Source organism: Haliaeetus albicilla, chromosome 1, assembly GCF_947461875.1.
Source record: "Haliaeetus albicilla chromosome 1, bHalAlb1.1, whole genome shotgun sequence".
Taxonomy (NCBI): domain Eukaryota; kingdom Metazoa; phylum Chordata; class Aves; order Accipitriformes; family Accipitridae; genus Haliaeetus; species Haliaeetus albicilla.
Window position 1 is genome coordinate 58083408 of NC_091483.1, and position 24199 is coordinate 58107606.

A 24199-nucleotide genomic window follows, 5' to 3' on the forward strand; every position below is an offset into this window, starting at 1 on the left:
CGTAATTCAGAATAGATAGCCCTTATTTCTTTTCCTTTGTCTTATGCAAGATATATATTGATATTCTTAGGTAAAATGTTGGTAGATATTTATATAGGGCATTTATTTCTTTTTCAGCTCTAGGAAGAGAATGTCAGTGATAGTTCGCACGCCATCAGGAAAGTTAAGACTCTACTGCAAAGGAGCTGTGAGTTTTATTCTGTTTTCACTGTATCAAAGAACATGTGCTACCAATATAAATATGAAAGCAAAAGGTTGTTATAACTGCAGTCGAAACATGGAAAATGTGGAGGAAAGAATGTTGATGCCTTTTTCAATTTACATCATTTTACTATGTAGCTGTTTCATGTGATGAACTAGTTAATGTGTGTCTTTACTAACTGCCTATGATGGCATGACAGACCTGTTCATCCTATTCTTTGTACTGGACTAAAACCTTTATGCTTCATATTAATTGCTTCCTTCTGTACTCCCAAGAAAATGGATGAATATATGGTTTAATCTATTAGTTACTTGCTGGAGTAGCTGAGCATGAACCACTAGGTAGAAATAGTAATCTAGCATAAGTGACTGGATGGGAATTTTAACCTACCATTGATGTTACGCCAGAATTAAATTTTCGTGAAAACAAGATCTATGGGAAGACATCTTAATCATAGTATATCTGGGAATGGCAGAGTTGCTCCTTAGTTCTTGTTCTGTATCTTAAGGCAAGTTTGAAGGAGAGAGGGATGCAAGTCCTTCCCGAATGGTTTAAGAAAATGAAGTTGATTGAATATAAATATCCATTCTGTGTCTTCTCAAGTGGAGAGAAGAAGCTGTTGTCAATATTCTGTGTATCAAACTGGCTACAAAAACCTGAGAATGGCAGTTATGAAACACTGATTTTACCTTGTGGGCTTAATATTAGCGAAAGACAGCATTTTTGGAGATCAAAAGAATTCACATGGCAAACCAAAGGAAGATGCAGCACTTTTCAAAATGAAGGGAAATAACAGCAAAAAATGTGGTAGAGAAAAACTGCATCATAGCAGAATTTTTAAATTTAGAGAATCTGAGGATTTGGAGTGTCCTTTTTTCTTTCCTCTGAAATAAAACTACTTCTAATCACTTTTGATGCTGAAGTAAATTAATACAGTGCTGCATATTTTTCTGCCATTTTCCTACATGATTTATATTGTCTACACAAAAAAATCCTCATTTTTCTATTAAATTCTTCTGAGTTCATTTTATTTGTTTTGTAGGACACTGTAATTTATGACCGTCTTGCTGAAAGTTCAAAATACAAAGAAATCACATTAAAACATCTAGAGCAGTTTGCTACAGAAGGTGGGTGATATTATTCAATATAAAACTAAATATGAAATTCAGTTACTGCTCAACTTTTCAATTCTGCAATTGTATATTGCTGTAATGTTTTATTCACATTAAGTCTGAAAATTATGTTTTACTAATGCCTCCTAAAAAAGATCTTCCTCTTCCTGAGAAGTGTCAGTAATAAGTTCATGCTTAAAAAAGAAAACAAAACAAAAAAACCCCACCACACAGTACACAGTGGACTCTTCAAAACAGAATATATTTTTCCAGTAAGCAAACACATTGCATTTATTTCTCTGAAGATCTCATTTCCCATGATTGCTTTCATGTCCCACACACAATGAATGCTGTAGGGATAGCACACAGGAAGAAGTAGACAAAGTGAAGATGCTTGGAAATGATTACTGTAGCCCTTTTAAGGTAGCTTTATGCCATATTATTTCTGTCACCAGTCACAATAAGGGGAATTGCCATCGCTAGCTTTCTGTATGGTGTGTTTTGGTATCTCTGCTGTATTAACAATCAGTCTTACAAAGTAGTTGCTGAAGGTGGGGAACCCCTTCATGAGGGTTCATGAAGTAGGAATAGTAAGTAAAATTTAAAAGACTGTAAAATTAAGATGACTGATGCAAACAGCCAATTAGTTATTTAATAACAGTGGATTCCACAGTACAGACGTGAGCCACAAAGCAGACTGTAGAAAGGTTTCTGTTTTCATGTAAGTTCTTCTAGCACAGTTCCTAGATCTTCCATGCCATGCCCCCTTTCTGGTATCTTAGTAAAGGATTATAGAGTTGTACTGTGAAGTATCGTAGTGTTTTAATTTATCAATGAGTTGGAAGAGAGTAGTTGGAAGCAGAATTACAATAGTTATGAGAATCTGAACTGCAATTTTTTTACCTCTTCATTTTTTCTAATACACTGTTACTAGAACATTAAAATTATCTTTAATGTGTCTTAAGAAATAAGCTTACACTGGAAAGCAAACTTTAATAAAATATTTTCTTTCTAAAATACAATCCTTACCTTTTGGTAACTGATGTCTGGCCAAATCTTCTTGTATCAGGAAAGATCCTTCTTCTGTCTGCTACTCATATGACTTCTCTAATTTTTTCTCTTTTGGTTTATAATGGAATTTAGTGTTTTGATTAGTGTTGTAGTCAGCACCTTCAGTCTCTTGATTGTGTCAGTGACAGCAGAAGCAAGGCACAGATCTGTTTCTTGTTAGTTTTCTGTAGCAAGATCCCTGCAGGAAATGTTTGGTTACCCTTAAATAATCTTAGAGTATCAAAGTTATAATAAATAATACAATAAACTCAAAAGCAGAAGTAAAACCAAACAAACTTGACTGATGGTACAACACGAAGCCTCAGATACTCCTAGATTGATGAGCTCAGAGGGTGTATGAGCTGGTTGGCCAGTTTGGGGATTTACAAAGACCTAACCAGGATCAGTCAAGGAAAAGTTACTTAGATGTGAAGTTAGTTTGGATCATAAGGCTATATATTTGGTTACAGAAGAGGTAAAAATAGATCAATATTTGCTATCCTGTGTGAATTGATACGAAAATTTCAATACAGTTCTTAATTACTGTTCTCATTAAATCAGTGGTACAACTGATACCATTTTTTCCTTAGCAGTCAGGTTGGACCAAATGAATCAACATAAAAAGTGAAAAATTCCACCCATCTTTAAAACCACTGTACATATGTATTAGTGTTAAGAAGTTTGTTCAAGTACTTTTTGTACCCTTTTCAACAGATGAAAAGATTTACTGTTCAGAAGAGTGAATTGCTAACCTTTCAAAAGCATTAAATTCAATCTTTAAAAACAAAAATTAAGTACGTCTCTCTCTCTGGAATCGATTAAAGAAATCAGTATTTATTTTTGCATCAGATTTAAATTGCAGCCGATGACATTGCAAAGTTTCTCATAAGTATCCTTTCATGTGGCAATACAGTATGTCCTTGGCATTTGCTGCATGCTCTTGGTGTGTTGTTCAAAAATGAAGTGGTTAGCATGGTTGGCATTTATATTTAAGCATTTATTAAGTTTGAGTGTTAATGCCTGCTTGGATAAATAGAAAAAGTGTGTAATTTTCCTGTGTTGTTGTTCCAGTCTGTTAAGAAGCAGACTTAATGATACTTTGTCTTCCACTTTTCATTTGGAAGATTCTTTTAAATCACAATGAAAAGAATCTTTTTAAAATGAAAAATAGAAAAAATAATTAGTCTCTGATTTAGAAAGAAAAAGCAAATGCCTTGAAAAACTTGTTTGCTGATATTCCATACACACTGATTTCTTTTCTTCATTTTATCATCTGCATAAAATATTTTGAAAGAATTGTGGAAATAGTATCACTATTAGTCAGTCATAAATTCCTTTCCTCCCCTTGGCCTCATATTCATTGCTTTGGACCTTGCTAGTGTATCCTTATTATGCAAAGAAAAAAAAAAATCAGTTGATTTGTCAACCTTAAGTTTATTCTCTAGGTCTAGATGGTGAGACGCTGTGTTCCTAATGCTATTCAGTTGTCAAGATAATCAGGATTACACATGGTTTTCATCCTGAAGATACTAAATTGCTGTATTACATCTAAGACACATATGTATGATTTCATGCCCAGGCTCTTGATCATTTCAAAACTGCTGCTGGTGCTGAGCTGTACACAACAGAAACCTGTGAACAGATGAAGATTGCATTTAGCCATCCCTGGTTATGGTGCTGTTCATGTCCTAGAGCAGAGTGGGCAAATACCAAAGGCACTAACTACATTAGTCCTGTCTATCCGCCACCTAAATCTACCTGCCTGCAAATTGTGGCTTCATAAGACATCATTTGGCTAGAGCAGTGCTCTTCTTAGTATATAAAGAGTTATGTCCACTTCATGTTCTAGAAATCTAAGAATCTGATAATATGGGAAAATTAACTGTTAGAACATTAACACCTAGCTACTTAAATTGAATGTAAATGTGTTGTCAAAAATTAGATATTTCTTATAATCTTGTAGTCTCAAATTCTCTCTGTAGTCCTGAATTCAGATTTCTGCTGAAGGAAAAAAATCTGTTACGTATAACTTGCTCAAAGATTAAGTAAAATCTCCAAATGTTGCCTGTACACAAAGATTTTATTTGAAGAATTTGGAAAGCTGAAAGAATCTGTGAGATGGGAAAAATAAATCTGAGCGGATTCAAAGTTGGCTTCTAGGTGGTAAATTTCAAACTTCAACTGAGAATTTCCTAAGGATATTGAGGAGGGGTGAAGCAAAGGGTAGTTGTAACATTATGCTGATATATTTTAACTTTATTACTTTCCAGCATAGCAACATCTAAGTTTAAAATTTTTGTTCAGAAATATAATTGAATCTTATAGCTTTAATGTTACTAAAAATCTAATGTATGTACCTGTTCAGCAAGTGTAATTTGGGATTGCTTCATGTTTTGTTTACAGTTTAAGGTAAGTCAAATCCTGTGTAAAATTTCTTTTTTTTTTCCCCTGAAATACATCACCTGTATTACATTCAGCTACCTTGAAACAGTTACTCTATTGAATACATTTCTATTTGTATCATGTTTTTTACTTTATATATATTTTTAAAAGTTCTTCAAGACCTGTAGCAGTAAGCTGAAAATCAGGTATAAGCATATGTAAAATACAGAATAAATTCAGCTTTTAGTAGTTACTCATTGCAGGCATATCAAGTAAGGGACTAACAAATACTGAATCATACTTACTACCTGCTTTCTCTTTAGGCTTAAGAACTCTGTGTTTTGCTGTGGCTGAGGTTTCAGAAAGTGATTATCAAGAGTGGTTAGATGTCTATCACCGTGCTTCTACAGCTATACAAAACAGAGCACTCAAACTTGAGGAGAGCTATGAACTAATTGAAAAAGTACGTGTAGCTTTCTTGTTTGGGGTTTTTGATTGGGTTGGGGGCAGGGGAGAGTTTGGGGCACAGGGCAAGGCAAGAGGGCAAGGAGAGTGGTTTTTTTTAATTTATGTCCTTACTTTCTATACCATGAAATCTGAATCATTATTAAGGAATAATGCTTAGACAGAAAAAAAATCTAGCAATATACTGACAGCTGTGTCATATAGTCCTTGCAATTTAGATGGTCAAAATGAAGGAAAGATTAATTTGACAAAGTTTTTGCAGCAAGTAGCTGCCTTGCCAGAAGGTGTTGATTTTGAGTTGAACTACTGGAAAGCTTTTTCTCAGAGTTGCTTTATTGTGTAAAAAAGTGTAATAACAGGCAAACAACTTCTGCTTCATTGTATAATGATCATAGAACCGTAGAGTAGTTAAGGTTGGAAGGGACTTCTGGAGGTCATCTAAACACAAATCCCTGCTCAAAGCAGGGCTAATTTTGCTAGCCCAGCACTTTGATGAAGTTCTGAGTATCTGTAAGGAGGGAGTTCTCCCAGCTGCAGTAGGCAATTTTTTTTTTTAGTGCTCAACTATTCTCTTTCTGCTTTTTCTGAATTAAAATTTCTATTGCTGCAGAATGTGACTGTTGCCTCTTGCCCTTTCCACGTGCACATCTTGGAGGAAGATGGCTTCTCTGCAAGCCCTCCGGTTAGCAGAAGGCAGCTGTGGAATCCCTCCCTTAGCCTTATTTTTTTCCCCATGTTAAACTCATCCTGCTTCTTCAGGTACACTTAATATAGTGTGCTTCGGACCCCAAGCTATTTTTGTGTCCCTCCACTGCACTTGCTCCACTTTGTCAACCTCTCTTGTACTGAAGGCCCAGAAAGGGAGGTAATACCCAGATGCCTCGCAAGAGTGGAGCCGTAATTTTCCCTCACTTTCCCTTGAGTTTCTGGCAACACTGCTGCTGGAGTAGCCAAGCGTGCAGTTAGACTTCACTGCCTCAACAAAAAAGGCTCATGTGGCTCTTAAATGTATAAGCAAAAGGAGTCCATGAGACCAATGTTGCTTTAAGTTTTCATACTTGACTTTGGGGGGGGGAGGTTTAGTTTATTTTTTCTTGGAAAGGATAAGAGAGATTACATTGATGAAACTGCTTAAAATTCAGAGCCTCAAAAAACTGCAGTGTTTAATTCATGAAAAAGAAGAGTGAGGGTATATGGCTTCAGTCACTTGTGGGACTTCAGTTTACGTAGATGAGCAGTTTATCCAGACATGCGCAAGACAGTCTTAAAACCATGTAACTTTGTTAAGGTCATGGCAACCCTGCTACCATTACAAATTTTTGTATTAGCTGCACAAGCACTTTCTCAGCATGTAGTATGCAGGCCATGCTGCAAGCAGGATTGCATGCTATTAGGTTCATAATGGTGTCATTAACAGGGTTTTAGCTAGTTTTAAAGGTACAGAAATATGACGTATAAAAATGGCTGTGTTCACAAAAACTATATAGATTTGCTGCATGGGAAGTTAAAACCAAACATAGTCAAGATTATAGTTTTAAGATTAAGATGAATTGACAGGTGTTTTTTTTACAAGGTGAAGAGAAATCATTACAAGTGAGAGAAGACGTAATAATAGCACTCCTTAAGTCTTCAAATCAGAGAGGTGCCCCTCAGGAAAAGGTAGCTGTTGCTGAACAAGCTATTGAGCACGTGAATAATTTGAGTGGTTACAGTGCGCAGTTTGTCAAGCCATGTAGGTATTTAACTTAAAGCTCATAGGAATAAACTGGAAGATCTTTATTAGTTGATACCAAATCTGATTAATGAATTTAGAGAGCATTAATCTTGTTGCAAATATGGAAAGTTTAACAAAAGAAATGGAAAGGTTAAAACTGAATTTAAACCAAAAAAACTGCATATACTGAATATTTTATGTTCACAGAATCTTCAGCTGCTTGGAGCAACAGCAATTGAAGATAAACTACAAGACAAAGTGCCTGAAACCATAGAGACGCTCATGAAAGCAGACATAAAAATTTGGATACTTACTGGGGACAAACAAGAGACTGCCATTAACATTGGTATTACATTTGCATTTATTTGATGGCTTTTTTACAGATTTAGAAATGATAGAAGTTGCTAGACTAAAATTGCTTTCAGAACAGAAAGGTATCTTGTAAAAAAGAAAATATTATTATATGGCATTCCAGAATTTAAATGTTAACTTATTTTTCAGTCATTGGTAAGGGGAGAGTGGGCAATGGTGGATTCTTCCTCCCTTAAAACAGTAACAGCAAGAAAAACTCATGTTATCATAGAGAGGAGGAAAAAAATAGGCATTTGTGCTTTCTTGTAGTATCTAAAATGAATTTAAAAGAATACATTGTTTGGGTTTTGACAGTGAGAGCGAATAATATTAAGAAAATATAAGTATTCTTAGTCTCCCTTCTGTATTTTTCCTTCTTTCCAAGAAAGCTGGTAGGGACCATAATCTTAACTAAAGCAAACAATATATATTGTGCATTAAAGTACTATAAACTTTACCATCAATCAGAGGTTTCCTTTTATTCTTTTCCTTTTATAATAAAGAAGAAAAAAAGAATCATGAATTAACTAATTTTAACAACAAAAAATCTGTATTTTTAAATAGTAATACATGAAAGCTACATTTAAGATTTAATATTCTTTGCATGTGAGCACTTTTGCAGTAGCCTAGATATGTGCCCGAAATAAAGCATTATTTTGGTCATATGGATCCTTTTGATTAATATTAGTATTTTTAATCTTAAAGAACTTTTTGTATACACATGATGGAGTTGATCTAAGGTTATTTTCATTAATACTTTCAGGTTTGAGGCAATACACATAATACCAGTATTTTCACTTTATTAAGAATGGTGATCATTTGTCTAAGCAGCCTGCATCATTAGCACACAGCATACATTCTGTTTAAAGCGTCAAAGAATAAAGAAAAGAATGGGAACATGTATATATGCAAATTTTGTATAAAACGCAAGTTGCATTCCAAAAATTTGCAAGGCTAAGGGAGATCTGTTTGCTGTTTTCTGTAACTCCCTGTAAAGATGTTTCTTGTCCTTCTGCTGAGCACCTTTCTGAATAAGGCGCAACATTTGCAAGTTGCAGCAAGGAAAATTCTGACTGTTCTGACTCAGTACCTGTATGTCTAATTTTTATGGAATACAGTATTAATTTTTTTTTACCATTGATTTCAGCTGGGGAAATCTTATTTTTAATTCTGCCTGTAGTTCTCTTACAGGAAAAAAAAATGCTTTGTTTATATTATAATGGATTTTGTGGAACAAATTTTTGAAAACAAAAATATTTTTGACAGGTCACTCCTGTAAACTTTTGCGAAAGAACATGGGACTAATTGTTATAAATGAAGGCTCTCTTGATGTAAGTAAAATCTGCAAAGTTTTCAGTTAATGAAACATTATTTTACTGCTTAAAATATCCAGACATCATTGTGGAGGTGGCCTGAAAAATAACTTGGAGCATCTATTTATCTGGACAAACACAGAAAATTCTGCTAAAACTATGGCTTGGGGGGGGAAGTGTCTGTTTGTTTTGGGGGTTGCTTTCTTGTTTGTTTTGATAATCTTCTCTAGTTAATTTTAGTATTGCATACTTGGAAGACCATATGGTCTTTGTAACAAAATGTTACTGAATAACTAGAAACTTAGTCTACAGTTTCCAAAACCACAGTGTAGCTACTACACAAATGAACTTCAGAATGATGAGCAAACAAATTCCATGTAGTGAAATGACTCCATCCATGCAGGCACAAAGCCAGGAGCTTCACATGCTTCTAGTAGCACCTAGCAGTGCCCAAACAAACTAATCCCAAGTTCCTTTCTAATGCTGTTTCTTACAGAATACTTAGTATCTGCCAAAAATTAATTGTTACTGTGTGGTTAAACAGCTGAAATTGTAATCAGATGTTGAAGTACAAGTAAGGGTTAAAACTGCCAACTTGCAAGTATACAGTGCTTTGTAGAGAAGAGATTCTTCAGATAAGGTAGGAATGCAACATTAAGTGAAAAATCTCATGAGGGGAAAGAACTTAAATCCTTTTACCACCCTCTAAGGGAGCCTTAAGTGAACTTAGAAGTGGAAGAATTTCCTCAGTGGGAAAACTCACTGTCCAGAAGGCTTCAGGAGGAAACCCTGGAATGAAGTTTACCTTACTCTGTGTTGTGGTCAGGTTGCTCAAGATAGGACTGGGGGAGAGAAAGTGAAAAGAAAGTATGAGAATCAGCAGGAGTGCCTTAACTGAAGGGTTCCGTGGTAGCATGTAGGAGTAGGCTACAATATTAATTAAAACATGTAGTACTTTTTTTTTAAATAAGTACTTATTTAAATGTTTTGACCCATTTAGAATAACGCATTTTCAACATTAGCATGGATTTAATCATGATAACTATATTTCAAATATAAATTGTTTTAAGCAACTTATTTTTGCTGATAAAATTTAAAATAAAATCCCAAACGCTGGATAGGCAGAAGCTGTTGATTAATGTCTGGAACCAGAGTCTGTTGATACAGTAAGCAACTTTTGATGCAGATAGCCTGTGATATTAATGAAGAGAACCAATTTTCTCTTCTTCTAGCTGGATAGCTTTTGAACGATTGTGATAGTTGTTTATTGGGAAAACAGGGAAGGTTTTTGGTTCAAGCCCTTAACTTTGCTTTTGAGTTTTTCACTCCTCAACCAATCTCTGAGTAAAAATTAACCAACACAAGTAAGAACTTCTGTCCTATATTTAGGTTATTTACACAGACTGCTGGATTTCAGAACTACAGCAGTGCTTAATAGATTTGAAGTGCAAAAGATTGACTACTTTTTCATATGTAATGAAATAAAGTGAGGTAGCTTTATTTAACTACTAAAAGGAGTCCAATAAAAACTCATTAAACAAGCATTGTACATTAACCACTTCTAGTGTGATGGTTAAAAAGTTGAATAAATATTAAGCAATACATTTAAAAAAGAACGTTATTTAAGTATAGTTTAAGAATAGAAGATAGTATCTGATATGATAACTGCACCATACTCCATATTTCAAACTGAAGTGTCTACATTGTGTAGAGATTGAGAGATCCTTTCCGTACATGCAGAAAGTATGTTCAGAGTACATGGGGATGCAGGTATCGTATGGCAGCTGAAATTGCATATGCAAACTGGTCACTTACAAATCTGTCTGTGGTGATAATATAGACTCTGTTTTTTGAGGAGCAGATAAATGTGGCAATCAGATAGTTTGAGGGCAAGAAGCAGTTCAAAAAATAATAATAAACTACCTCTATGCCAATATTTTAACAAGAGACTCCATTAAGTTTTCTGCCTTATTTGATGGTGCATGTTTCACTGTTCGATTAATGTATACCTTGTGTCCTACCTTTTGCTTGCTGGTGTGGTTGGAATCAGATGTCAGTCTCCATTTTTAGTGCAACTGGTTCAGTCAAACATGGCCTTGAAAATTCTGATGGAGGTGTGGAGTGGGTCTCAGGAAACTGAGAGAGCGATGAACTGCTGTGATTGCAGAACCTTGAGTCAGTGCAGCTGCAAGGCTGGATGCAATTCCTCCTTCCTTTCTGCATACGAACAACAGCTGGCAAGAGGCCGTAATACTTAGTTGGAATATTGTCTCTTAAGGAATATGGCTCAAACTTTGGCTTTTGAGCAGCGTAGGTCCATCTCTTGTACTGGGACTGTGTCCCTTGCCTTGCAGGAGAACTGTGCTCCCCTGAGGGCTGCTGGACAGCTCGGTTCCCTCAGCACAGGAGGGACTGAGCAGCCATGAAACCTTGAAGACAAAGATCCCAGTGTAGTGGGACCTGTGTATTTAGGATCTTTGAGAAGAGTTGCTCTGTGGCAGTCCTCTCCTCTTTGGCTCTTCTTGGCTATGTAAAAATGTTGGTATGTTCACAGGAGTTAGGAAGGTTGGCTTCTCTTGGTCTGCATACTCTTTGCAGTACTGAAAAGAGTGGTGGTAGGTGAATGCTTCTTGCCCTTGCTGTTAAAATAATAGTACAGTATCTGTTGCATACCAGCGGCTTCTTCTAAAAAGGAGTTCTCTCAACTCTAATCCTTTTAGGGACAGGCAGAGTACCCTATCCCTAAGACATGTAAAAAAGATTTAACAAAACAAATACTTCCTCAATTTGGTCATTATTATGACCTTAGCATGCAAGACAGAGGAAGTTAGAGTGAAAAAATACATGTTTGTTTAGACTGTATCCCAGCTCTGTGAACTGAGTTTACAAAGAATATGCTGAAATACGACATCCTCTTTTGTATGAACCAATACTTTTATTTATGGAATTAAAAGAAAAACATCCCAAACACCCCCCACCCCACCCCCTCCCCAACTCGCATTGGCAGGTATAGAAGTGGAAAGACTTCCAGGAAGCATTTAGACATCTCTATTTTTGCAACATTATTTGTTTTGAGGCTGCACTCCCATTAATGCCTGCTTAGCTTCACAAACAAAATGTGGTTTTGTTAGTAAGTTCTTACAGTTGTATAAAAGAACACTGGATTTTATTTTGCTTTCGTATTAACCTAATGGTCTGCTAAATTTCAGCGTAGTGCTGTTACTCATAGACAGAAATCATAACATCGCCTTGTTCTTTTAAGTGTGAACTTAAACTGAAACTAGAAAATAGTTTGATTACCATTCAATTTCACTGAGAAATATTTAATGGAAATGGTGTAGAAGTGAATAAGGGACGTTTTGATACTGCTTTTAATTGAAGGCATTGGATTTTGGCATAGAACTACATGTAAGCCTACAAAGGAATTTTAAATATGGCAGTTTTATAGTTGGGGTAGGTGTTTTGTATTGTCTTGGGGGTTTTTTTGTTTGAATACGTAGCATGCCTGGAGCTACCTGATGGCATGTCTGTTTGTGATAAAAAATTAAGGTCAATTTAAGCAGAAGAGTTTATACTGCATGTATGAGAAGAAACAGTAGGTGATAGGAGTATGAATTTTCAGGCTCTTGCATTGCTTAATTTAGTCAGAAGCTAAATAGTCCATGGAGATGAGAAAAATTGATTCTTTCTTTACATTGCAATGTTTCTTAATCAGAGAAGACAGTCTGGAAAATAGTTACAGAAGTTATTGTCATTTTAAAGCCTTTCTAACATGTGATTTTAAACAGTGGCACTTCATTTCCCTTGCAGTTTCTATGGGGGGAGAGCCAGGAAACCAGAGGTGCAGAATTCCCCAACAGCCTAATCTTCTTTTGCATAAATCAATTAATCTTTAGAAGGCCAGTGGAAGCAAAGTAGGCAAAAACCACGCACAACAGTGTGTGGAACTTGGAGGAGCAAGTTGCGTGGGAAAGGCAAAGCAGTATCTTTAATTTCATTTCAGAGGGTTTTGAGACTTGTAATTACTTCTCAGTGTTTGATTTTTAGGTGGTTACACCAAATTTTATTTACATATGCCTGACATCACTAAAGTAGCACGATTATTTGGTTGCTAAACTTGTAGAAAAATATAGGAACATTGTGGTCATAGGATGTTACTGGTTTCCAAATCCGATATTTTATAAGCAGAAATTTTGTCTTCGTCTTCCTTTCTACTCTAAAATGCTTCTTTCTTCTGGGCTGTCAAGCAGGAAACAACAGCAGAGTATGTTGTAGCTCTATGAAGGCCATTCAAAAAGAAAGAAATGCAACAAGCAAATTTTTTTTTCTTTTTGACAGTCTATGGTAGAGTTGTACTGTTAACTAACAAGATATTTAGTGACCTTCCCAAAGCAGGCAATGAAGCCCTGCTGCATAAGTACAGATTAATGTATTGTCTACTGAATATAATTTGAAGTTCTCAGTACTGGATCACAGAATAGTGACTTGTGTAGGTATGATTCAAACCGTCTTCAGCAACTGGAAAATACAAAATATGATCCCTTATATGTAGTCGATGCAGCCTTATCTTAAAATATATATCTAATGTAATAGCTAGAATTATCAGTTATAATGCATGTACTTATAATATAAATTCTCTCTGTTTTTTACTTTCTTCTAAACATTTAGGACCATTTTATATAACAGTGAACAGAAATTGTTTCTTCTGGTATCTATATATGTGTGAATCTTCTTTTGCATAGGTATACAGGAAACTTTTATTTAATAATATCTTTTTTTTTGGCAGAGTGCAAGACCAATCCTACACACTGTTTCTACTGAGTTTTCTAATAGTACAGCTGTTGCAAATACTTTTTTTCATTTTATACTGTCTATTTGATAGCATAATCAAAAGGTAATTGCCTCAAAAAACTAAATGCCAGTGTTTCTGTTCACACTGAAATAAAAAAAAAAATTGGACTTAAGAATAGTAGGAATTAAAAATAATGGACACAATTTTTCTGTGTAACAGGGAACAAGAGAGACGCTTAGCCATCATTGCAGTACTCTTGGTGATGCTTTAAGGAAGGAAAATGATTTTGCTCTCATCATTGATGGTAAATCTCTGAAGTATGCTTTGACATTTGGAGTGAGGCAGTATTTTCTGGATTTGGCTTTGTCATGTAAAGCTGTTATTTGTTGCAGGTAAGGTTTACGTTATTCTTTCTCTACAGTATTTTTATTGAGATATAAAAACTAAGAAAATTCTTTTATTTCAGAGAAAATACACATGTCCATGTTGTCCAACCATGAAATAAAAAAAAAAAAAAAACAACTTTAGTCGCGGAAGTTATGAAATACAGCCATTCAAACAAAATATTTTTGTAGAGCAGTCTGCAGCAGAGTGTACCTGTCAAACTCATTCACATTGCATATACCCAGAAAAATAATTTGTTATCTGTCAAGGGTGGTCTCAGCAAGATTGAGACACTGATCTTAACCTTAAATTGATACTACAGTTAACTGCAGGTTTTAGCACATCTGGATTCTTTTGTAGAGCTTCCTCTGCAGGCAAGATTTTACATCTCTGCTTTCCTGTAAGCTGTGAATTACACTGCATAAGAAGTGCATAAAAATGTTAAAGGTACTACTATGGGTGATTTTTATTTCCTGAAGCTGATAGAAATACCTTTTTTTACTATTATTATTCCTGATTTTTGGGGGGTTCTTTTATATAATCAGACCTTTCATCCTTTACTGTAAACATCAGCTATTAGAGCTGTAAGCTTACTGTAACAAGGGAGCTTTTTCCAGATCAAAGAAAATTCAATATCTGCTTTCTTTAAATATACGCAATATGAAAGCCATTGGGCTTACCTTTTAATATTTCCAGATTTATACAAAGGAGGGAATACATAGAACTGTGTGAGTGACAGCTTATGTGTTTGGGGCCTTCTTGCATTTTTATGGCATTAAACACAAAAACCACAAACATCTCCTAAGCAGTATATCACCTTTTCTACATTTGAATGATTGAACGAAAAGGGAAGTTGGGTGCACGGTAGCTAGGTAAACAAGAACTGCTACTGTCAATGTTTAAAGAACTTGGTTTAGGCCAGGTGATTAATCTGTCAAAAAGCAGAAGCAAGGACTTTTCTTTACAAGACCATTGGCAACACAGGTAGGATATCTGTATTAGAAATGCAATCAAACATTCCAGAACTGTGGAAATCACTGTTATTTTCATCAGTGTCTGAGGTAACTATTAGAAGGATCACAAGTTAATGTTCTCAGAGTATTTTTCAATATTTTGACCTTTGTAGTAATGTGGGAAAAGCCGTTTCCTATATTAAAACAAGAAAAGTTAACTCAGAAACAAGGTATTCAAGCTCTTCTAGAGTCCCATAGCTTGCTGTTTCTCAATATACAAGTGTCGCAAATTCAAGTTGTCATAATTAATGTAGTACTGAAATTTTTAGGATTGTCTGTGTATTCAAGTTACATCTAATTCCATATTTAAATAGGATGCGATGTCTGATAATAATTGCTTTAGAATCTATGAAAAAGGAGGTCAGCCTGGATTTTATATGAGAACAAAGTAATTCTTAGAATTCGGCATCACTTCCTACCAAATTCAAATCTTTTTTCAGTAAATTCTATAAGTTTATTGCCTACTACCTCATTATTGCCTATCCTGTTATCTGCATGAAGGTAGAGATGTGGTCTGTACAAATGTGAAAACTGTTGTACATACACTTTAATAGATTGTCTGCTTTTGATTAATAAGATAAATAAATGGAAGGTGCTTGTGTTCAGGTAGAGAGTTTAATAATGTTAAGATAAAGCAGATTCATCTGAAAAATCAGTGTTCAAAATGGAGCTATTTTTCTGCCTGGGAAAAGCAAACGAGGTTATAGTATCCAAATAAAGACCTGGTTTGTAGTCTCTCCATCCTTTCTGTCAAGTGATATGTTATGCCACCAAGTGATTTTCTTTTTAATTAATTTTTATTATGGATTAGCTTCATAGCCATGCTTCAGCATGAAATGCTCTGAATTTCAAACTAAGGTCTTACTGTCTTTTAAACTGTGATCTTAGACGGATACACAGTTTATACAGTGTATAAACATTTTTCTAACGGCAGTAGTCTTTCTGACAGGCAAGTTGGAGCTTTGTGCTTGTTCTACTAGTTCCAGTTTTGCTCAGTGTAGTAAGTGACAAGCAGGACATGCACGTAGAACTGTTCTTTCAAAACTATGTTTCTTTTTCTTCTTTTTCTTTGATTTGAAAATACATTTTATGCCATTTGAAGAGACAATATTGCCATTTCTGTTGACCTATAGAACCACTGAAGATTATTCTCTGCATATAGCTGTTCTTTAGTGGTAGCATTTTTGTGATGAAACAAAGTGCAAAATGAAAATTTCTGTTTATAGTAGCATTCCCTCTGCCATTTCTACGTTTCTGTGATATACTTAGGTCAGCTGGTATCAATACATGTCTAGGTATATGCTCTGACATACTTTGTGGTTGTTTAAAAATTGGCTCTAGGTTTAAAACTAAAATATTTCCTTGTAACACTCACTGGTTTGCTATGTGCTTTTTTAATTTCACATGCTTTTCAAAAGTCAGAATTCTGACAAAATATTTATTTCTGTTAATGCTCCATCTTTAGTAACAAAAACTTCATTTCCTGGTTTGTGAGCTTGAAAATAAAAAGTTTGAAAATGGTAATTTTTAATTAATGTAAATCACTTAAATATATATCGTCCTAAGTGAAAATGTTTTTTCTCCATCCATATAAAGGCAGTAAATGTTTTAAGTCCTCCTTGGTTTTAGAAGTACAAATTACATCAGTTTCTTTGAAGTTTTCAGACTCTATTCACTTGTTCAGAAGCATTTCTTACCAGTGGATTCTTCCTAAGACTAGCCATAACACAGATGAAGCCGACAAATATTCTGTAGACATTTCACTTCAAAAATCTGTGTATGTTATTAATTCCAAGCAGATGTTTGGCTTAAAGACTTTGACAAACTTTATTCCAACTCTATATTGGCATCAGCTTAATGTGTGCAAGAAGAATGTTAAATGGATTATTCTGTAGTAAAAATGTACAGCTAAGAGTGAAGAAAATGAACAAAGGGGGGGGGTGGGGGGTGTTTGCTTGGTTGTTTTTTTTATTGGTTTCACCATGACCTTGATGCACCAGGCAGTGAGAGTAAGTGCCATCTCCCAGCTGCCCCTATAACACTGTCTGAAAGGGAAATAAACCACTGTTCCTGGAAAGTTAAAAAGATGAAAAAGAAGTTGTCAGGTCAGGAATCTTCTATAGAAGCTGGCTGTAGCGAGCCTTGGTACAATACTCATCAGCAGAGTTCAAATAAAACATGTAACAAAAGATGATAGAAATGCTTTTTGATATACTTGGACCACAGAATTTTTCTGAAGGGCTGTTGCCCAGAAGCTTTCATCCCAAGTTCACCACAAGGCTGTACTCATCCCAAGTACTTTTTTCAAAAGTCTGATAGCATGTGTTGCACAGACTGCTGAATAAAGTAGTTAGATAGCTGCCTTCAGTGCGAAGGCTGTATTATTTTTCATTTCTTTATTTTTTGCTTTTGAAAAATCATGCAATTAGATTTTATGCAACCATTTTCTCTGATTCATTGCACTTAAAACTTAAGTAATTTTACTTAATTGGCACAGTGTAGGATTGGGGTTTTTTTCGGCTGATGGAACATCACCCAAAGGTGAACCATGAGAAGGTGTCCTCTGGCAAATGGAGAGGAGAACGAGAAGAGCTACAAGGATGTTACTGGAACCCAGTGGGAGTTGGAGTATTGTACGTGAGCAAAGATGAGTGTAGATACCACATACCCAGTTTCCCTTCACAACGCTGTCTCAGTGTTAAGCACGATAGTCTAGCAAGAGAGGCAACCACCGTTAGTATACCCCTATGCTGGGAACTCAGTAATCTATCTAATGTTGAGGTTTAATCTAGTTGTTGAAACATACTTGCTTTTTTTCTTCATATAACTTCATTGGGTAGGTGAAATGAAAAATCCTGACACTTGCTAGAGAAAAATGAAAAATATTTTCTTTTCTTTCTTTCTTTTTTTTTTTTTTTTTGCTCCAGATGAGCTATGGACCTTATACTATTCCTTCGTATTTCTTCTATGACACTGAAATTGCATCAAGTATCAGTCTGTTCCATAGTAAAAAGAGAACCTTGGTGATATGGACTGAAGTCATAAACTGATACTGTTGAAAGTATGGTGTATAGTGAAGTTGTGTGATTATGATGCATACATAAGATCTCATTCTACAAAAGACAAGGGGGATTGTAGTTCAAACAAATAATATAACAAATATGCTTCAACTGTAGTATTAATGAATTTATAGAAGAGATAGTGTGCTTTAATTTCAGAAGTTGTGTATCTGGGTGTAAAATATACGCAGGAAGACAGATCACGATGTCTCAATTTTTAATATTTTTTTCAATCAATTCTGTTTAAAATTTGATGTTTTAAAACAGTTCTCTCTACTATGCTTGGTAAGTTGACTTTTGCCACCAGGAATAGTTTGGGATCCTCTTTCAGCTTTTAAATAGTCTAAGTTTCAGAAATGTTGTCTAAGTTTTAACTAGTAAGAGTTGTGATTGTTACTGTAGTTTACTGGTTTAGACAAAACTTAATTCTTTATGGAGGTTATGAATAAGTGTGTGTTTCAGGACAAAGCATGTCTAGAAAACCTTCGTTTTCTCCTACAGTTTTAAGCTATGTTTCAGAATAATCACGATCAACCTTAGATGGCTAAAAACTTCAATAGCCTTTATTTTAGTGGGAAAGGGCTTTACTTTAATAGGAAATTAATGTTGGTTTGGTGAAATTTGCATTTCTAAAGGACATATTCATCAAAATCTTTCAAAGACTGTTTCTACTTTTGCCCTTATTAGTTAGCTTTTCTCAAATCTTTGTAACTTGGATTTGTTAATAAAGGAAATGGATAATGGATAATATCAGCAGTGTGATGTCAGAGATTTGAGGTTTTTCTGAACTTTTTTCACTACTCTGCTGGATTTACTTTTTCAATGAACACCATGAAATCAGTCACCAGCTTCAGCTGTCAATTCTAAGAAAAACTTTGGTTTCCTTTTTTTCAAGTTTATAGCTTATCTGTCATGTGAACATGGGATTTTGTTATGCTATCTCCCTGTTTGGGTTTCTTTTTTTAAAAAAATAAGGGGGTTGTTTTCTAATTGCATTCTTACTCAGGCAGAATGGAAGGTAGCTGGCATGACCATTAGCTTCAGCAATTATGTAATTGCTTGTTGGTTGTGGTTTTGGTAGTTATGGTAGAGTTTACAGATAGCTAGAAAAAGTGGTGGCCAAGCATTGGTGTTAGTATTTGTGTGCTTAATGGAAAGAATATAATTGGTGCTTCAGTGTTCTTTAACTGTAAAAACTTAGTGTTGAATGTGGAAAATTTAATATCTCTTTCTTCTTTATTTGGAAAGAGATGAGGGGTTTGTTCTGTTTCTGTGTTTTTTGGAGGGGGGACAAAGAAGTGTGATGAGGAAATTTATATGACCAGTTGAAAAAGAAAACTTTTCCTTTCAAGTTGAATTATGGATCAAAAGTTTGGTCCAAATAGAGAGCAATGCATTTTAACCTGTAATGTCGGTCTGTCCAGTGTCAAGACAGGCAAATCATTCAGCCTTGGCTGTAATGCCAGAGATCAGTGGGCAGACAGGAACATTTTATTATGCCATGTACTGAAAAATAATTTGATTAATGCATATATTTGGAAAGATTTTATTTCTTTTGTAGGTGGCTTGTTTTTATTAGTGCCTCCATTAGCACTGGTTTTGTGATCTTAAAAAGGAATCAGTATAAATAGGACAGTACTTTTTTGCCACATTCACTTACCAGATTTGATAGACTTCTTTGAGCAATAACTCTTCAAACTAGAAAGGACTTACCCATCAGAAATCTCATTAATAATATAACAGTATAAATTTCTCAAGTATCATGAGGCTTTCCGGTATTCATGTACTTATGAGAATGGTGCCTTTGGGATTTTCAGCTTGCAGGATCTTTTGTGCAGAAATTTAGGACTGCACAGATGCCATACATAATACAACTGAATTTTTGGTGTCTGATGGTAACGTTTCTTTTTGTCAGTAAGCTTATGAGTGCCTGTTGTGGCTTAACCCCAGCCAGCAGCTAAGCACCATGTAGCCGCTCACTCACTTCCCCCCACCCAGTGGGACAGGGGAGAGAATTGGGGAAAAAAAGGAAAACTTGTGGGTTGAGATAAGAACAGTTTTATAGAACAGAAAAGAAGAAACTAATAATGATAATAATAACAATAATAAAATGACAAGAATAGTAATAATAAAATGATTTGAATATACAAAACAAGTGAAGCACAATGCAACTGCTCACCACTCGCTGACCGATGCCCAGTTAGTCCCTGAGCAGCAATACCCACCCAGGCCAGCTCCCCCCCAGTTTATATACTAGGCGTGACGTCACATGGTACGGAATATGCCTTTTGTCCAGTTTGGGTCAGCTGCCCTGGCTGTTTCCCCTCCCAACTTCTTGTGCCCCTCCAGCCTTCTCGCTGACTGGGCATGAGAAGCTGAAAAATCCTTGACTTAGTCTAAACGCTACTGAGCAACAACTGAAAACATTAGTGTGTTATCAACATTCTTCTCATGCTAAATCCAAGACATAGCACCGTACCAGCTACTAGGAAGAAAATTAACTCTATCCCAGCTGAAGGCAGGACAGTGCCATACAGCAGTCTTGGTTCAGGTGAGAACGATATTCATGAACTACACAGGCCATGTTACTTGGCAGTATCCCAGTGAGCAGCAATATACAGAGCATGTTCAGGAAGGAACATTATTTAGAAGTAATTGCTCTTTTAGTGTTTTCCTTTGCAAATTTGTTCCCTAAAACTTGTATTCTTAATTTCTTGTATATTTCTGTGTTTTTATTCTTTGACCTGGAAGAATTAGGTTATGAACATCCCTATATAATCCTTAACCCTGAAATTTGTACACTGCAGGGGGGATCTTTCACAGCCCAAATTGCAAAGTTCCAGAAGCTTATGGTACCAGAGGGGTTATTGCCATGAGTGTGCATATAGAAGACTTGTAGGAAACAAATGACACATTTTTTTCCCCCAGTTTTTGGTGTCAGTATATATCCACTGGCAAGTTCTGCTTCTTATCCATGTCTAGTTTTTGCATGGAGGCATCTAGAATGAGTTTGTGTAGAAGGCTGGAAAAATAGATGAGGAAAGGATGGTTCTTCACCAGCTGCGTATCCCCAGCTCCATGGCAGGAGTCATGCTTTGGTATCAGAATTGCTCTCTTTGTAAGAAGTGGTGAACAGCGGCGGTGGGGGAGACAGACTCACAGAGCTTTTTGCATTTCTTCTTGGTTTTCTTTATACCATGAAACAAGAGGGGCAGGGTTTGATCCTTGACACCAGTGCCAGGAAGCACAACAGTGGATTGCCACACTGCTTAGGGTTTGCTCCTTCCCTTCCCCACCCTGTGAAACACACCAGTCCTAGCACATAATTTCTGTATATTATCTTCAGTTATGATGTCTCAAATACTACAAGGACTGAATTTCAGCATACGAAGTAGAACTTTTACAACGTGAAATGGAAGGTACATGTGTGACACACAATGGTAGATGGAGCCAAAACTGATACAGTTTCATCAGTAGAGCTTTAGAGAGTCATCACTGGAATAATTTGTCCGCTCAACTGTGGACAGGCATTTTCTTAATGACAGATAATTAGAGCAGTCCTGAAAAGAACAAGGGAGAAGTTACCAGCAGTTAAAATGGAGGACGAAGAGCTATGTGCAAAGTTGCTTCCTCTAATTTAGCTGTGTAGGCTATGTTAACGTGGTGGCAGTCCACTCTGTTCCTGTTTCCATTGACATCTGTGTCTTAAATATCTTGTTGTTCGTTTATAAAATACAGAGAGGACAGAGAGGAAAATAAAAAGCATTACAACAAAATATGCCAAAATCTGTAATTGTAAGTTAATACTGGTAGTGGCAGTGTTTGGGATTTCTTCCATTATTCTGTTTTAGGGGCCCATTGCTGTTTGACCTGTGTCTCTCCAGTTCTTTTAACATCTTGCTTCAATAAATCCAAGGTTTCTATGAATTTTGCTGGGAATGTGCTTTTAGCATATAGCCTAAAGGACAATAACAAGACCATGTCGCTGACCAGGATGTTAGTTGGCCTGTTTTTATTACCTTTTCACAGAATATAAAGTATGTTTTGAAAGTCTATTCATTTGAAAGTCCTGTGTTAAACCCTTTTCTTTCTGTTACCCCTTAGGGTATCACCACTTCAAAAATCTGAAGTTGTAGAAATGGTTAAAAAACAAGTTAAGGTAGTAACTCTAGCGATTGGTGATGGAGCAAATGATGTTAGTATGATACAAACAGCACATGTTGGTGTTGGTATTAGTGGGAATGAAGGTCTACAGGCTGCTAATTCTTCAGACTATTCAATTGCTCAGGTAAGTCATTACACTGTAAAATACTACAATAAAGTAGTTTAGTATCAGATTAATATTGGTGTATGAATGTTCTGATTGTATGTTTGTTCATTTTTCATTTTTTGCAGTTCAAGTATTTGAAGAACTTGTTGTTGGTTCATGGAGCCTGGAATTATAACAGAGTAGCTAAATGCATCTTGTATTGTTTCTACAAGAATATAGTCCTTTATATTATCGAGGTAATTTTACAGTAAATTAAATATTACTTCTTGAAAGTAAAAACTTTATTATTTTGAGGTTTTAATCATTATATATGATTTTAAAGAAGCATTTAAACTGTCACCAAACACTTACTAGTACTGAATCTTGTTTTTTAATAAACTGATTAATATTAGAGTGATTTCTTTTTTTACTTTAAAAGACCCAATTGTCTAATTGTCTAATATTTCTAATAGAAATATGTACTAAATATTAGTATTGAATGTTTGTGTTGCATAATACTGCTAGCTTATTAAAATTCTGTATCTATAACATAATTACAGTATTTAAGGAATACAGTTACAAGTAGCCTTTACCAAGAGATGTAGGTGGTTAAGCTCTTTGCGCTGGTGTCAGTAACTGTCCAGTTTGCAATCTGAAGCCCTTTTTCAGGTCACTGTTGAACTGCAGGGCTGTTGCTGTTCAGAACAGTAGTTAAGGTTTTTACATACATGTTTAGTCACACTATTGCATACCTTTCACTTGTTGATGGGGTAACCGTGCCTCCTTAGGCTCTAGTTCATGAACAGGGATACTTTCCTGAAAGTAGCTGACCTGGTTTTTTCTCCTGGGATTTTAAGGAAGCTGGAGTCTTGTGAAAAATAAAGTAGTATGACAGGACTGTGTTGTAATAAATGTACATTTATTGGTAGGTATGGTTAAGACAGCAGTATAGCTATAGTTTTCATGATCTTCATGACCACATGGCAACCTTAAAATTTGGAATGTATTTTTACATGGATTTTTAATTTTTTTTTCTCCCTCCCCTTCATTTACTGTTTCTCTTTTTCTTTCAACAGCTGCTTGTTTTCTTATAGCCAAATATGTATCTAGTAATTATGTTTATAATTGATTCAAACTTCGTATTCACAATGATACTTTGGGTTAAAAATGTGGAAAAAACCCCTAATTTGCTGCAAAGCTTGATCACAAAATAAGTTTTATAGGTCAGTCTTCTGTATTTTTATGCTAATGGGGCTAGCAGTTATTCTTAAAACTTTCTTAGTTTTTTTGAATATATTTTCAAATTGATATCTTAAACGTGTGCAGTATGTGTCTGTCTTCTACTGAAAGAAAATGCCTTATTTCTGTTAGCCCTGATGTAAACATTAGGTTAATATTTCCAATTGTGATATTTATGTATGTGGTCTTACTCTTGCAATATTTGAAAATACTTTAAGCATCTTTTTATGTACAAGTGTTGTAGCCAAAAAGTGTGCGTTTTTCTTAGCATATTTTTTACATTTTCTAAATTTTCCTTTTTTCTCTTTATTGTTATTAACATAAATAGATTTCAATCTATAGTAGCAAGCTTGTAGCCTGTTTAGAAAGACTTAAAGTAGGAAGCCATAGAAAAAGCAAATCCATTAAAGATCCTTTATTGCTTTAGAAGTGATGGCAGACTTTAGATCCTGCATTTCAAAAGCTGAATATCTGATTAAATGATCAGACTTCCAGAAGTACTGATTAGCAGTAGTTCTTGAAGTATTTGAAAAAACAGTATTAATGTATACTTTGTGTTTATAGAAAACATACAAAGTTGGGCTTTAGAACATACTACCTTATTTTACTTAATTTGCTGTCATTGTCACCTGCAAACACATTGTAAATTTATAACTTAAATCAGATATTAATATCCCACAGTTTGTATTCTTTGTGGAAGAAAGTTGAATGCAGTGTACAGCGATCATAGTCTAAAAATACAAAAGACTAGAAGAGGTAGTCTCTGCCTCCTGAGCGGATGGAAGGGCAAAGAGATCATTTTTATATGGGTTATGACCCTTTATATATAATGCATACAAGCATTTTACCATATACACCTTCTCTCAAAGACAAG

At 35.3% G+C, this 24199-nt stretch overlaps 1 protein-coding gene across 9 annotated transcripts in view; it reads left to right on the forward strand.

Moving 5' to 3' along the window:
* ATP8A1 (ATPase phospholipid transporting 8A1) overlaps positions 1-24199 on the forward strand; it is a 129070-nt gene that overhangs the window by 59711 nt on the left and 45160 nt on the right. For all 9 annotated transcript variants that reach the window (XM_069790928.1, XM_069790937.1, XM_069790944.1 and 6 more), the window contains 8 exons: positions 118-187; positions 1245-1329; positions 5070-5209; positions 7133-7271; positions 8543-8607; positions 13601-13773; positions 21942-22125; positions 22233-22343. In XM_069790928.1, the coding sequence (XP_069647029.1) occupies positions 118-187; positions 1245-1329; positions 5070-5209; positions 7133-7271; positions 8543-8607; positions 13601-13773; positions 21942-22125; positions 22233-22343 (967 nt within the window). The remainder of the gene's footprint in view (positions 1-117; positions 188-1244; positions 1330-5069; positions 5210-7132; positions 7272-8542; positions 8608-13600; positions 13774-21941; positions 22126-22232; positions 22344-24199) is intronic.